At 47.3% G+C, this 14,653-nt stretch overlaps 2 protein-coding genes across 2 annotated transcripts in view; one reads left to right on the top strand and one right to left on the bottom strand.

Moving 5' to 3' along the window:
• The first annotated feature begins 790 nt into the window (after positions 1-790).
• On the top strand, positions 791-7,029 carry noc3l (NOC3-like DNA replication regulator). The gene is made up of 21 exons (XM_084936943.1): positions 791-1,014; positions 1,749-1,953; positions 2,042-2,168; positions 2,266-2,420; positions 2,502-2,573; positions 2,691-2,821; positions 2,897-3,058; positions 3,157-3,250; positions 3,334-3,509; positions 3,579-3,707; positions 3,800-3,931; positions 4,526-4,606; positions 4,691-4,791; positions 4,880-4,952; positions 5,054-5,117; positions 5,570-5,641; positions 5,717-5,898; positions 6,258-6,386; positions 6,485-6,582; positions 6,708-6,792; positions 6,872-7,029. Exons 1-21 carry the CDS (start codon positions 1,006-1,008, stop codon positions 7,001-7,003), a joined length of 2,409 nt encoding a protein of 802 aa, XP_084793069.1. The 5' UTR covers positions 791-1,005; the 3' UTR covers positions 7,004-7,029.
• A 261-nt stretch (positions 7,030-7,290) lies between these two features.
• The window catches only part of LOC146380986 (interferon-induced protein with tetratricopeptide repeats 5-like), a 16,993-nt gene continuing 9,630 nt past the window's right edge, over positions 7,291-14,653 (bottom strand). Inside the window, exons 3-10 of the mRNA XM_084936944.1 lie at positions 13,785-13,974; positions 12,036-12,227; positions 11,616-11,840; positions 11,342-11,483; positions 8,676-8,796; positions 8,248-8,413; positions 8,034-8,081; positions 7,291-7,939 (exon numbers count right to left, since the gene is read on the bottom strand). Coding sequence (XP_084793070.1) covers positions 7,691-7,939; positions 8,034-8,081; positions 8,248-8,413; positions 8,676-8,796; positions 11,342-11,483; positions 11,616-11,840; positions 12,036-12,227; positions 13,785-13,974 — 1,333 coding nt within the window. The 3' untranslated portion in view covers positions 7,291-7,690. The remainder of the gene's footprint in view (positions 7,940-8,033; positions 8,082-8,247; positions 8,414-8,675; positions 8,797-11,341; positions 11,484-11,615; positions 11,841-12,035; positions 12,228-13,784; positions 13,975-14,653) is intronic.

The following is a 14,653-nucleotide window of genomic DNA, read 5'->3' as shown; positions in this document are numbered from 1 at the left end:
CTAAACGCATTCTGTACTGTACAGCAGGAGTCCCCAACCTTTTTTGCACCACAGACCACTTTAATGTCACACAATATTTTCAGGGAACGACCTTTAAGGTGTCGCGGATAAATACAACAAAAGAATAAAAAAAAGAAACTGTGGTATTTTGTAAATATAATAATAAACGTGACTTGAGCTGTGCGCCAACAACAATGACAGTGACATCCTCCTCTCTGCTTCTTAATGCTCTCTGGTCGCTATGGTAACGCGTAAATAGTTCTTTCAAAATAAGAGACACAACTACAACCATACATTTCACACCGGAGGATCAACTCTCGCGGAACGATACCAAAGGACTCACGGACCGGTACCGGTCCGTGGGCCTATTAGGGACCGCTCCTGTACAGGAGACACTGCACTAGATTGATTGACAATGGTCTACAGCAATCAGAACGCACAACACGATGTACTGTAAAAAATAAATAAATCAGCGAAACAGCAAGTGTCGCGGAAGGTGCGCCGCGTTATAGCGAGGGACCACTGTACACTTTTGGCCACGAACAATTTAGGGGATGGTGAATTTTTTTGAACAAACCCAGAGTGTTAAAAAAACCCCACTTAAAACCATTTTTATTTCTCAGCAGCATCAATAGTAACAAAAACGCAATTTAGTTTTCGCTGTCAAAGTCGATTTAACTGAAGTTACGTGTTTCCGGTTACTGTGGAGGTCACGTGTTTCCGGTTAGTGTGGAGGTCACGTGTATCCGGTTACTGTGGCGCTCCACAGTGGCTGCAGCCAGGTGCTCTTGGAAAAAACTGGTCCTGTCCTCCGGCCGCTGGGGGCGCTGTCCTCTCGTCACAGAAGGGCTGTTACTTTTCTGTTTCCGGGTCTGTGGAGAGCAACGTGTGGAGGCAACCCGTGTCTCGGCACCAAAACACTCCGACACTCCGAACCAAAGTGACCGAGCGGGAACGACTGTTGTCCGGCCTGACACATCGGAGACACCGGAACGTCCTGCAGCCATGGGCCCGGTGAGTGAGAGGCTTAAATCCGCCGTTTAATTAACGGAGTCTGGTCTGAGAGAACAAACATGCTCAAAGCGTCTGTGTCCTCACAGCCTGAGTCCACAGAAAAACCCCACGATTTTAGAGTCAGACTTATTTTAAAACAGCTCCCGGGTGTTCAGAAGGATAGCAGAGCCCCAAAATAACGGAGCATTGAACGGAGTGTGGTCCGAGCACACACGGTGGTGGCGCCTTCATCAGAGCCCGCTGCTGCTTTACGACTGACAACATCACAAACGGTCACGTGGAAGGATTCAGTGTCTGATGGTCTGCCCGGAGTCAGCCACTCTGTGTCCCCACTCAGGAAAGAAACACACCTCATCATCCACCCAGCTACGTAGCACATGTAGTTTCCTGTAGTACCAGGCAGTATGAGGTAGTACTGTGTAGTGAGAGGTAGTACTGTGTAGTGAGAGGTAGTGCGAGGTAGTACTGTGTAGTGCGAGGTAGTACTGTGTAGTGTGAGGTAGTACTGTGTAGTGTGAGGTAGTACTGTGTAGTGCGAGGTAGTATTGAGGCGTCTGAGCGCCACGCCCACAGTGAGTCCAGTAAATCAGCAGCTCGACGCTGAGTTTGTCTCTGATTGGTGGGTTTAGAGTCGGTCACACCGCGTCAGGTGTTCACAGGATCCAAGCCAGAGCCTGCATGGACCGTGACATCATTGCTGAACACCTCTCCTTCTTTCCTCTGACGCTCCGCAGCCTCGCTCGAAGAAGCGGCGGCCGACGTTTCGCCGCCTGCTGAAGACGAGCGGCGTGAAGCTGGAGAACAAGCTGAAGAACCGCCAGCTGAAGCAGCAGAACGTCGCCAAGAAGCAGCGCAAGGAGCAGAAAAGGCTGAGGCAGGCGGTGAAGGGCGCCGTCGGCGAAACGCCCCGCCCCCTGGAGACGTACAGGAAGAGACCAGGTGAGCGGCAAACGATCACGTGATTACTAACGTCTGCTGTAAACCAATCAGAGACCAGAACTGTCTGACCCTGCTCCTGCTCGTACAGAGGAGGAGGAGGAGGAGGAGGAGTTTCTGGAGAGCCTACCCACAGACATGATGGAGCAGGACGACCTGCAGCAGATGACCGCCATGGCTCGCCAGGCGTCCTTCATCACTAGGGACCTGTCGTCATGGTAACTCCAACACACACCCAAACCATACTTAGATACAGAAGCAGGTGTGATGCGCAGTGACTGAGGTGCGTTTGTGTGGTGCGGCGGGGCGTCTCAGCGGGCCGGTGCATGGCGCGAAGAAGCGGAAATCGGACGTAGCTCGCAGCTACGAGAAGGTTCCCAGGAAGATGGCGAGGACGGAGGAAAAGGAAGTGATCCACCTGCTGCCGATCAAAGACAAGACGGGCGTGATCCCACAGAGCGTCGAGAGGGGTACGGCGTGCTGCGTTGATCCCTGATCGATCTGATTGGTTCTCTGTGGCTGTGTCGAAACGTCTCCCTCTGTTCTTTCAGTGGTGGAGAAGCAGCCGGAGGAGGAGGAGCAGGAGGAGGAGCAGGAGGAGGAGCCTGATGACGTCGACACAGGTATGAAAAGCAATCAGAACTTTTGGAATAAGAATTAAACTCCGCAGGCACGGCGGGGTAAACGCCTCCGTGACGAGGCTGAGGCGTCCTCTCATCTGTCACGTGTCCTCCTTGCAGAGGCGGAGCCACCGAGCTGCCAGGAGATGACGCCGGCGCAGAGAGAGCGGCTCAGGAATCAGAAGCTTAACGAGAGGAAGCTGACCATCGCCGGCCTGGCGTCTGCCATCGTGTCGGACCCCATCGGCAGCGTAAGGCCGGGCGCCGCTCTGGGATCAGGCTCGTGGCGTGTATGTGTGTGTTTAACGTGACGTCGTGTGTGACAGATAAAGCGCGTGAAGGAGCTGCGGGGGATGCTGATGGAGGCCGACCCCAGCGTGGCGGTGACGGTCAGAAAGCTGGTGATGGTTTCTTTGATGGAGGTCTTCAAAGACATCGCCCCCACCTACAGGATCCGACCTCTGACCTCGGCGGAGAAGACCGCTAAGGTGCGTTTGTGAGTTTGTTTGTAGAGGAAGCGCCTGGCGGCAGGTCGCCACAGTCGCCACGTTTTAACCTGCTGCTTCTGCCGCTCGCCGTCTTCCAGGTGAAGAAGGAGACGCAGGTGCTCCGAGAGTTCGAGGAGGGTTTGGTGAGTCAGTACAAGTTCTACCTGGAGGACCTGGAGCAGACTGTCAAAGGTACGCCACCATCACCATAGCAACAGCCACACACTGACACCCGCACACCTCACGGCGCCCTGACCGCTCATCTCCGCCCACAGACTGGAAGCAGAAGAAGAAGAAGCGCAGTCAGGCGGTGGCGCTGCAGGCGTACGGCGGGCTGGCCGAGGTCGCCGTCCGCTGCCTGTGCGAGCTGCTCGTCGCTCTGCCTCACTTCAACTTCCACAACAACATTGTGGTCGTCCTGGCGCCGCTGATGAACGACTCCACCAAGAAGGTGAGTCTCACGGGCGCCGCAGCCCAGCCCAGCATTGTGCGACGCCTTCACGTGCTCTTTGTGTTTCAGGTGTCCGGCATGTGCTGTGACGCGTTCAGGAAGCTCTTCCAGCAGGACAGAGCGGGCGGGGCCTCGCTGGCCACGGTGCGAGTTATCTCCGGCCTCGTGAAGAGCCTGAACTACAACGTCCGACCCGAGGTAACGAACGAAACGTATCCAGGCCACGCCCACTCCGAGAAGACTCTGTTGATAAATTATTAATCAGACGCTGTTAACTCCGCCCCCTCCAGCTGCTGCGGACGCTGCTGAGTCTGAGGATTAAAGAGGTGGAGATGAAGAAGGACATCGAGGCTGCGGCACCAAAGAAGAAGTTCATGACCAACAAGGAGAGGAAGAAGAACCTGTCGAGGATGCAGAGGAAGGTAAACCCTCGCACCCGAGTCCTTATTGGTTGTTTCAGCGGTCGGCTCCGCCCCCGACAGCCCCGTTAACGAGGCCTCGTTCATTTTAAGGGCTGGAGCTGCAGCAGCAGACAACAGTGAGAGAAACTCAGGCTTTAGAAACAGGAACACGTGTTCGTTCAAACGTTTGTGCCAGAAACATCAGCACAAAGAGATGATCTGCTAATGATCACAAGGTAAAAAAGAATCCAAATATGAGCGAAACGTGTAAAAATTTTAATTTAAAATAATAAACTCCAAACATAATAATGTGAGAATAAGAGAATGTATCAATGAAAAGTTAATAAAATATTAACTGGGGCAAAATATAAAAAACAATTCTTACAATAACCTGAGGAAATATTAGCAAAGTAACAAAGACACGAGAAGAACATGTGAGTCAGAATAAAATGTTTCTACATGTTCGTGCTAATTCACAAAAGTCTGTGAGAATTAATATAAGAAGCATTAAAAACTTCCTCTGTGATGAGCCGATGCTCAGGGGTTTCTCAGTCCGTCCAGCAGGGGGCAGTGAGAGACACCAACCTGTGTGTGTGTGTGTGTGTGTGTGTGTAGTGGAAGAAGGCTGAGGAGAAGCTGGAGAAGGAGCTGCTGGAAGCCGAAGCCTCAGAGAGCACAGACAAGAAGATCAAGCTGGTGAGTTGAAAGGTCACGAGCGTGTACGGTGAGAGGAAGGACACTCCTCCTCCTCCTCCTCACCCCTCTGCTCTTCCTCTCCAGCACACAGAGACGCTGAACATCGTCTTCCTCATTTACTTCAGGATTCTGAAGAAGGCTCAGAAATCAGTTCTTCTCCCTGCAGTTCTGGAGGGGCTCGCCAAGTACGCACACACACACACACACACACACACACACACACACAATCTGTAATACTACTATAGTGCTGAATATGATGTCATTTCCTGTCAGTTTTGCTCACCTCATCAACCTGGAGTTCTTTGATGACCTGCTCAACGTGCTGCAGGACCTCATCCAAGCAGGAGTGAGTGTTCATATTTGACCCCGCCCCCTGCAGAGTCACCTGCTAGTTTGGTGTCACAAATAGTTCTTTATTTATTTTTGTTTCTTTATTTATACCTGCAGGATTTGTCCAATAAGGAGACGCTGCACTGCATCCAGACCGTCTTCACCATCCTGTCAGGACAAGGTCAGACTCTGTGTGTGTGCTCGTATATCTGACTTGTGAAGACCTTAGTCTGATGAAGACCTTTGAGGCCATTTTAAATATTTTTGTTATATGATCACAAGAAGTCAGGACCTTCTTTGTGTATCAATGTCGAGACATTTGTGGAAAACACTGGGATGTTTATTTAAATAAGCTGCAATAACGAGTTGTTTTAAAGGTTCAGACTTGGATTGTAGTCCTGGGAATATAGAATGTAAGGGTCCCCTCCCAGTGACATAGACAAACATATGTGTTAGGCTCACAGAGGCACATGTGCAGCACTGCTCAGCAATAGCACTGGCTACAGTTTATTCTCACTGAGATAGACCAATAAATTATTTTTAAAAACTCTTTGAAAAGTCAGGTGTGTTTCCTGCACATGATGTCACTTCCTGTTGAGTTTCCTGGATCAATAAAGTTTGTTTGTGTATCAGGTGACGTCCTGAACATCGACCCGCTCAACTTTTACTCTCAGTTATATAAACTGCTGCCCAGGCTCCACGCAGGTCAGTTAGCCTCACTTTGAACCGGCAGTATGACGTCACATGATTGTTTTAACAGCCACGCTTTGAATCCCTCAGGGGCGCCCAGTGATGACGCCATCATTGTACTGCGGTGTCTGGACGCAATGCTGACCCGCCGCAGGAAGCAGGTGACCCTACAGAGGGCGATGGCGTTTGTCAAAAGGCTGAGCACGATCAGTCTGCACGTAATGCCCAACGCCAGCGTGGGAATTCTTGCCGCCAACCGAGCCACGATGCATGTGAGTCTGAACGTGTGTGTTGACATCCTGTCTTCCGACCCTCCCTGAGCAGAACTCCTCCCCGCCCCGGTCCCACTGTCGGCAGAGTGCTTACTCATCGATCGTGATTTCAGGGGTTTTCTTTGTGTTAGTGTACGCTCTTTACATTACAACATGAAGCACCTCGACGTGACTGTTGTCGTGATTTGTTGCTATATAAAATTCTGAATTCAGTCACTTGAAAAGAGGTGTGGTTACCTAACAGCTGCTCAGTAATTCAAGTAGTTGTACAGGTAGAAGTTTGACGTGTGTATTTTGTGTGTGTGTGTGTGTGTGTGTGTGTGTGTGTGTGTGTGTGTGTGTGTGTGTGTCTTTCTCAGTCCTTCCCAAAGTGTGACTTCCTGCTGGACAACGAGATTCAGGGCAGTGGGTTCTACCTGCCGGAGCTCGACGAACCTGAACACTGCAACGCTCAGAACACAGCACTGTGGGAGCTACACACACTGCAGGTATACACACACTGCAGACACACACACACAGGTATGCAGGTGCACACATGGCCCCACGTGTTTCTGAATGTAGCTGCGCGGTGTTTGTGCTCTTTCAGAGACATTACCACCCGGTCGTGCGGCGGTTTGCAGTCCACCTGAGTCAGGGCGCTCCCTCTGAAGGCTCGGCGGCGCTCAGTGTGGAGCTGAGTCGCAGGTACACACACACACACATCACCTGTGTTTAATCAGAAAGCTCGGCCTGTGTGAGGATCAGTGAAAACGGTGTACTGCTCCTTTAAAAGTTTAGTTTTTCTGAAGTGTGAACGTTGCCCCCTGCAGGTCATCTGTGGAGCTGTTTGACGATTACAGCATCAAAGATATGACCTTTAACCCCCCTGTAGCATCACCAAGCCTCAAGAAGAAGGTTTGAAAGTCAAACTAAAATATTTTAAAGTTTAGTGAGTCATGATGACCGACTATCGCTTCGCTTTGCTTTGTGTCAGGATCATTTTGTGGTCGGAGCGACGCTGCTTGACGCCGAGTTGCAGAGAAGAATCGAGTGCGCCCTGACCGCCGCCGAGGACACACAGCTGGACTTTACTGCAGCGCACACACACAAAACCACCCAGCACTGACACACACACACACACACACACACACACACACACATAAAATAAAACAACATTTTATGGCCATCAGGAGAGGAAGTACAGCTGCAACCTGATAGGCAGACCTTCAAAATAAAAGCCCAAAGTGTCTTCAGGGGTGGAGTTGGACTGTTTTCATCATGTTGATGTGAAGAGTTGTGATGTTGGGCAACCTGGTGAGTCGATGCGGAGTGCCCAGTTTGATTGCCATGACTGTGCTGTTTAAATGTCAGATATTAAAAATAAAGACCAGAAAAACTCTTCTTTAACATTTCAGCTGCTTTTATTTTTTAGAGGCTGGGGTCTGTCACACCAGGTAAGACCCCAGGTGCAGGCTGTGTAAAGATGACCCAGAGACAAGATGCTAGCATGCAGGGCATACATGGAACGCCATAGCCAAATGGCCAGCATAGTATACAGAAACATCTGGAAGCCCCGAGGTCAACATGGGAGGTGGTGGAGAATGACCGAGCTAAGATCCTGTGGGACTTCCCGATACAGACGGACAAACAGGTGGTGGCTAACCAACTGGACATAGTGGTGGTAGAGAAACAGAAGAAGATGGCCGTAGTGATCGATGTAGCGGTTCCCAGGTGTGATGTGACGTAGCCGAGCATTTCTGAGCTGTGGTTCTGGAACCTCGTTCAAACGGTGGCCTTCCTGGTACAAACTTTTTCACACGGCCTCTGGAAGCTTCTCCTCCGGGCGGTCTTTCTCTTCCCTGTGTGCGGTCAGATCCAGGCGCTGCTCCAACAGGGCTGACAGATACTCGTGGTTGTTGGCGTCTAATTCCAGAGCGCGCTCATAATTTCCCACAGCCTTGCTCCGATTGCCCTCAGCTCTGGCCACTGCTTCCCGGATGCCATAGGACGCGGCGTCTCTGGGATTCTTTTCGAGGCGTCCCTCAGCTATCGTCGTCAGTTTCTGCAAAAGAATACCTGAAGGTTACTTCCTGTTTACTAAGATCAGGTTGAGTTTGCATTAGTTTTGCATAAAGCAGAGTGAGAAGCTGGCCAACCTTCACACAGTGCTTCCAATGTGATGTGTTGATGCAGAACTCCAGAGCCTGTTGGATGCAGCACAGGACACGTTAGCAGACGGTTAACTGTCCACAGCTCGACTTTCCAAATGTCCGTCTGCCTCAGAGGCCTGTTCGCTAATACTGGTTGCACCTGGCGTATGCACCTGGCATGCACACCTGCAGTCTGAATGCAGTTTTGGACGATCCGTACCTTTTTGTAATAGGTGAGTCCGAGGTCTTTCTGATTGGTGTGATAGAAGCAGAACTCTGCATAATACCGGTAGATGTACTGACGGATGCCTGGAGGTTCATCCTCTAATGTCTGCAGCACATCATCAAACATCTGCTGAGCTCTGAAGCAACGATCTGATGACTGTCTGTAGAAACATCAATACAGTCGAGTAAAACTGTCCAATCTGACATAATGTTGGTGTGACCACAGGGGTCAAAGTTTCCTTCACACATTTGTTTCCAGCTTTGGTAATATGATTCAACACTGTTTTATTCCATAAGTGATCACGTTGGTCAGGTTTAGTCCAACCGTTCTTCTACCTGTGTCATTACTACCAGCTTTTTTAAATAAACATAAAACCAACACTGAGAATATTTCATTGGAAACAAACTGACAGGTAAACAGACCTTCTTTCAAAGTTCTGTGCGTACTGCAGAGCCAGCAGAGCTTTTGCAGCATTGAAACCCTTCTTGAGCCTCACTGATTCCTCCAGATGCTGAATACAAAGACGTCTCCAATGCTGCACCTCTATTGGATAAAAACAGGTGTTACTGGCTGAAATATTAAACACCCCCTTGTGTCCAGTCTTTGAGTGATGACGTATGAACACTGCTCCGGTCCAAACTCCTCTGTGTTTAAGGCTGTTGTGTTTTTAACATGTTTTAATATTTTGTATCTTGTTCTATTTAATCTGAAGAAGCCCCTAAAATCAGTCGGTGATCACTGTCGGCCTCTCTCTGTTTTTATTACCACTGTTCATTTTAAACCCTTATGATGTAACTACAGCCCATGCAGCAGTATATTAATGACTAACCTCGTATTGTGGATGAATTATCTCAGTTGTTCTCCTGACTGAAGTTTGTCTCTAACCATCAGGAACCTTCACGTTAACTTTTATCAAGTGGAAAAAAGTTAGCTTTCATCCTCCAGCTTCACTGTTTATGCTATGCTAACATAGCTGTGTCGCTAGCGATCACGTAGCACATCATTATATACCAGCTATTATACCATGTTGGAAGTGAGCTGTGCGTTTGAATTTGTCAGAAATCTCTCAGTCAGAACATGCTATATCATGTTTAGGTGGAAACTGGTGTGGGAAATATATTAGGTGGTAGTGCTTTAATTAGTGACATATTAATCCAGAAGCTAATGAGCATGCACAGCATAGAGCCTTAGAAGTGTTTCGCTTGTAACTGCATATGTGCCTGCACAGCCACGGTTATAACAGGATGTACTCAGGATGTGCTATATACAATCATGGGCCCCCTAACGAGAACAACAGGAAGCAGCTGAGGTGAAAGGCAATTGAGACACCTTTCTAAGTGTTATAGATTACCAAAAAAGGAGTTGCATTTAACTGTTACTAACCATAATTGACTATGTGCACGTTAGCATATGCTACTTCCGGTGCGGAAACTCCTGTGGGGAGCTTTGTTTCCGGTGTCCTATTCGCGCCTGGTTTACGGTCCAAAACAAGTTAAGCAAATGAATGAATCAAGCGGCGATTTACATTTCTATAGATGTCTCGGGCATTTACCCAATATATCTGTAAATGATGTTCATCGACTTGTCGATATTTTCCCCCTGCGCCTCAGAGCAAAAGAGAAAAGGATTCAAATGTTATATTTCTCAGCTGTCCCTCGTTTATCGTGGATGTTATGTTCTAAAAATAACCAGCGATAGGTGAAATCAAGTAGCCAATTTTATTTTTGACGGTGCAAAACATTTCGTGGACATCGTGGACATACAGTACTGCACTGCAGAGTCACACTGCTAGCGATCGATGCAGCAATTCTGTACTGTACAGGAGAGACGTCCCGGAGGAAAACTTGCACTAAAAAATCTGTGAAACAGCGAGGTGAAAGGTGAACCGTGTTATAGCGAGGGGCCGCTGTAATTTTGAAGGTAAGTCACAACATACCCTTCGTACATACTAATGTATAGAAACCCTTACCAGCAATCATTCATTTTTTGTGTGGCTTTTTTCACGGGTTTGTTAACATGCTGTGTAGGTGTGTACTTGACTAGCTGATCTCGACATAACGGGGAAACATCTGGTTTGACTATTCTTCACCTGTAGTTTGAATGCTGAACATTTGCCTGTTTAAATCATAAGACCAGTCACTATACAGAGATGTGCTTCTGAATGTGGACGATGTGTCTTCTGCTGCAGTGATGCAGTTCTGCTTGTGTTGAGTGATGTAAACAACTGATCGATCGAAACGCTTTAAACGTCAAAATTGATCATTAGATTTTTTATGACACAACAGCGGTGAGTGTTCCCACCTTCTGCTCTTTGTAACTTAACGCGATCTTTCCGTTTTCGAGTTTTGGACATGATTTTGGAGGATATCTTCGCAGTAGCGATTGACCGCAAAGTAAAGCTACCGGAAATGTACAACCCCACATCCGGTCTCAAACCAGGAAGTTAGCATTTTCTCGTGCACAGGGTCAATTGATGCATGTTATGTTATCTGCTTACGCATGAGGGGTCGTGAACACCAACATATAAAACTGTATATCGAAGGGCTTCCTTTTTGAGATCGACACAGAAGGTGTTATTGTGTAAATCTCCCATACATGTATGCTTAATAAATAATTGTTGATTGACTGGACCTGCTCTGAGTCTTGGTTGTTTGTTCTCAGCACAACATCAGAGAATTCGGGACACTAGCGAGCTAACTTCCTGCTAACTTCTAACTCCGTTAAACATCATAAATCCTGTTTCTCATGGATGCCTGGATGTTAAACTTAATTGTTACACCTGGTAAAGCAGCAGCACATTTTATTAAAGATGAAAGAATTTAGACCGTTTGTAACTCTTAGTGAAGCCGCAGTGTCCTGAAGCATAGTTTGGGCCCAGAAACAGCTAATGATGTCAGACTTAAAGACTGGATTAAACCTGAAAATGTATTCACATGTTGATTGCTTTATTTGAGACCTGCTGTGGTGTGCAGAGGCACAATAATAAAGATGGTATCTCTGTCCAAATACTTACCCGACTGGAAGGAGTTTTAACTTTATACCAGGTCCTACCTGCTGATGAGAGTATAAACAGAGTACAGTGCAGTACCTGACTCTGGTCGGACTCTTTTCCCAAGCAGCTTAATCTTCTTCTTCTCATAACACAGAGCAAGCTGGTGATGAATGAAAGATGACTGGCTTTTCTTCTCCAGCATACTCTTCAGCAGATCGATAGACTCATCCAGCTGATCCTAGAACAGGGACGAGTCACGGTAACGTTGGAGAGACGAGACGTTAGAAGCATAAAACCAATATTTTATCTCGAGTCCCTTGATTCACCATCAAGACCAGTATGTTTTTCCTATAAGCTACAGATGTTTTACCTGGTTGCGGAGATATTTTGCTACGTAGCGGGTGACTTGAGTGTCGTCCTGTCCGACTTCCAGGGCCTTCTTCACCAAACCTTTAGCCTCTGTGTGTTTGTTCATGTCGTGGACCAGCTTCAGAGCCAGCAGGGACATCAAAACGCCATCATCTGGATTTTTTTCCAGGGCTCGACGAAGCTGTTTAGTGGCTGGTGATTCCTCGGGATACCAATCATTAACATTCTGAAGATAAGAGCTCCATAAGTTTGCTGGATGTAATTTATTTAATGGGTGTTACCTCTCAAAGAATCAACAACAACACGGCTACAAAGTTAATGACTACAGTGGTTAATACAGGAGAATCCTAAGGACTGTCTGCTTCAGCAGGATAACTGCTTATATGCTAAACCGAAAGGCTGATTGGCTGATAGATTGTACCTGTTCTGTGCGATAGAGGACGATAGCATAGCCAGTGTTCCACTCCCAGTCATCAGGCTGCAGCTTCAAAGCTTTGCAGAAATATTCTTCAGCTTTGGCATAGTAAGAACTGGAGAACTTAAGAAAGGTCCAGCCCTTCTCCCCGTACACTTCTGGATGGAGGTCAGTGGAAGAATCAGGCGGATGCTTCACCTGCAGAGTCACAGTATATTTAACAGAAATAGACTTGATTGCAGCTAATTCTTTGACAGTGTCTGAACATTTATCAACTTTTCAGCCGAGAAGCCACAAATGCACGAACTAGTCTAGTTTGTCTCATTCGTTATATGCAGTTTATGTTTCAAATGTTATAGTTGTCACAGAAATATCCTGAAGTGTTTGGTTGCTAAACTGAAAAGATGGTCTGATATCCATACATATGGTCCAGAAAGGAATCATGCAACACTTTTGAAATTCTCTTGTTTTGTTTGGCAGTGTGCGCTATAACAGGGTCTTCATGTAAGTGAGTGATTGCAGGTTTGGATCCTGTAGAAACACCTCAGGTAACCTGATGGCTGCACACTCTGTGGTCCAATAACAGGTCTAACATGGAGATGTCACATTTCTCTTTATATTAAACTAACATGGAGGTTTAGGTGTTGTCAGTCTTGGCTGATTTCCAGTGTTTATGCAAAGCTAGGGCCCTTTCACAATATGTGTACTTGTGTTCTCGTGGAGTTGTGAAACCTCATCAGTGGCTGTACTGTTCCAGTTCAAACATCAAAGTCAAGTACGCTCAAAGCGCCTCGATGTATTCCCGCTCCGCCCATTCCCTCGAGCAGGCAACGTTGTGACTTGTGTGGGCCTGACACAGCCAAATATCCCAGAATGCATTTTGTCCAAAACTTAGCGGCAGCATCGGAGAAGAGCAGCGAGTAACGTTTGAAATATGACTGCTTCTGTGACACAGAATAAACAGTCGATTTGTAAACATCAAATATCTGCTGCATTTATCAACACAGCACCTTTTTGCTCCGATGGAGCACCAACTGTCAGGTGACCGGAGGTTGAGGCTCACTAGAGCCAGTGAGAACGCCTGACTCCTAGCACTTTGTTTTCATTTTGATGATTTCTAAATCTTTGTGTTTGGATTATTTCAGCTTTTTTGTTGTCTTTTGTTTTCTTCTTTGTTTTTGCTTCTGAGTAAATCGGTTTGACCAAGATTAAAGTTAAACCCCAGAAAAGTTGATTCTGTTCATCTGGACGTTTTCAGTGGGAGAAATGTTTCATCATCATGTCATGCAAAAAATAAAATCTAACATTAAAACTATTTTCATTCAGTTTCTGGAGCAGAAACATCTGGAGCAGCTGTTCATGGATACCCTGACACTCCAGAAATGATGAAATGATGTTTTGAACATGTGTTCAGTGATCGTCCACTCCACAGCTGACTATTATAAGTTTTGAGTGTCAAAGAAAACCAAAATCAAATCCTTCGAACGTCCGACCTGTTTTCGTTCAGTGGCAGCGCAAGCTGTACGTACAATGTTTGTAAGAGAGATGAAGTTTGTGTTTCGGTGACAGTCTTTATGAACATATCAATGTCTGGATATTATAACAGCCATGAAGGCTAAAGGCAGGGGTTCTTTAGATGTAAAGGTTATTATTATAGTCAGCGCCTCTAGATCCATAACAGCGTTTATGTGTGGGTGTTAAAAAAGTGTTTAGAAACAGGTTAAACCAGTCGTGTTTCTGAGGGTGTATACATGCCAGTATATCCTCGACTCTATGACAGTAAGTCTGGGACTGTACGTAGTCTTCGGTGTGGTATTTCAGCCAAGCCAGGTCTCCGTACGTCACAATGAGCCGCGGCTCGCTCTCCCGTCCGTAACACTCCCTCGTCTTCTCCTCTGACTCAGTGAGTAGCGACAGCGCCTCCTCTGGTTTACCCTGAAGATACCTGAGGATGGACAACAAACAGGAATAACTCACTGTGCTCCAGCGTCTTCAGGGTTTTGACACGTCTTTGTACCTGTAAAGCCATGAAACTTTGCGGCGCAGAGACATTATATTATTAAGAGTAATTGCTCGCCTGACTTCACCCACACATGAACTTCCCACTCGTGATCCAAGGGGTTTAATACGATGTCAGCCCACCAGCTTCAGCGTTTCTGGGAAGGACTTCCACAGGCTTCGGAGTGTTTATGGGAATTTTTGATCATTCTTTCAGAAGAACCTTTGTGAGGTCACACTGTGCTGTTGTCCTAGCAACCACCAAACGCAGACTCCTCCATCGGAGAAGCGTGATTGGTCGCTCCAGACAACACGTCTCTAGAGCTCGGCGTGCTTCACGCATCGATGCTTGGTGATGTAAGGCTTGCATGCAGCTGTTCGCCATGGAAACATATTTCCTAAAGCTCTGTACGCAATGTTGACGTTTGGAGGTGTGCAGCGATTGACTCTGCACTATGATCCTCACTGACCCCGCTCCACTTCCTCCCAATCTCCTCCACCTTGTTCTAATTCCACTAACAGTCGGATAAAGAGGAAAGTTCACGACTGGACAGGTGACATCCTATCACGGTTAAAAGCTGGAAATTCACTGAGCTCCAGGGAGCGACCTAGGTGCTGATTTTCTA

Source organism: Perissodus microlepis, chromosome 8 (genome assembly GCF_051167445.1).
Source record: "Perissodus microlepis isolate ML-2025 ecotype Zambia chromosome 8, ASM5116744v1, whole genome shotgun sequence".
Lineage (NCBI taxonomy): Eukaryota > Metazoa > Chordata > Actinopteri > Cichliformes > Cichlidae > Perissodus > Perissodus microlepis.
Note: the sequence above shows the minus strand (reverse complement) of the source record. Positions and strands in the feature narration are given on the sequence as shown.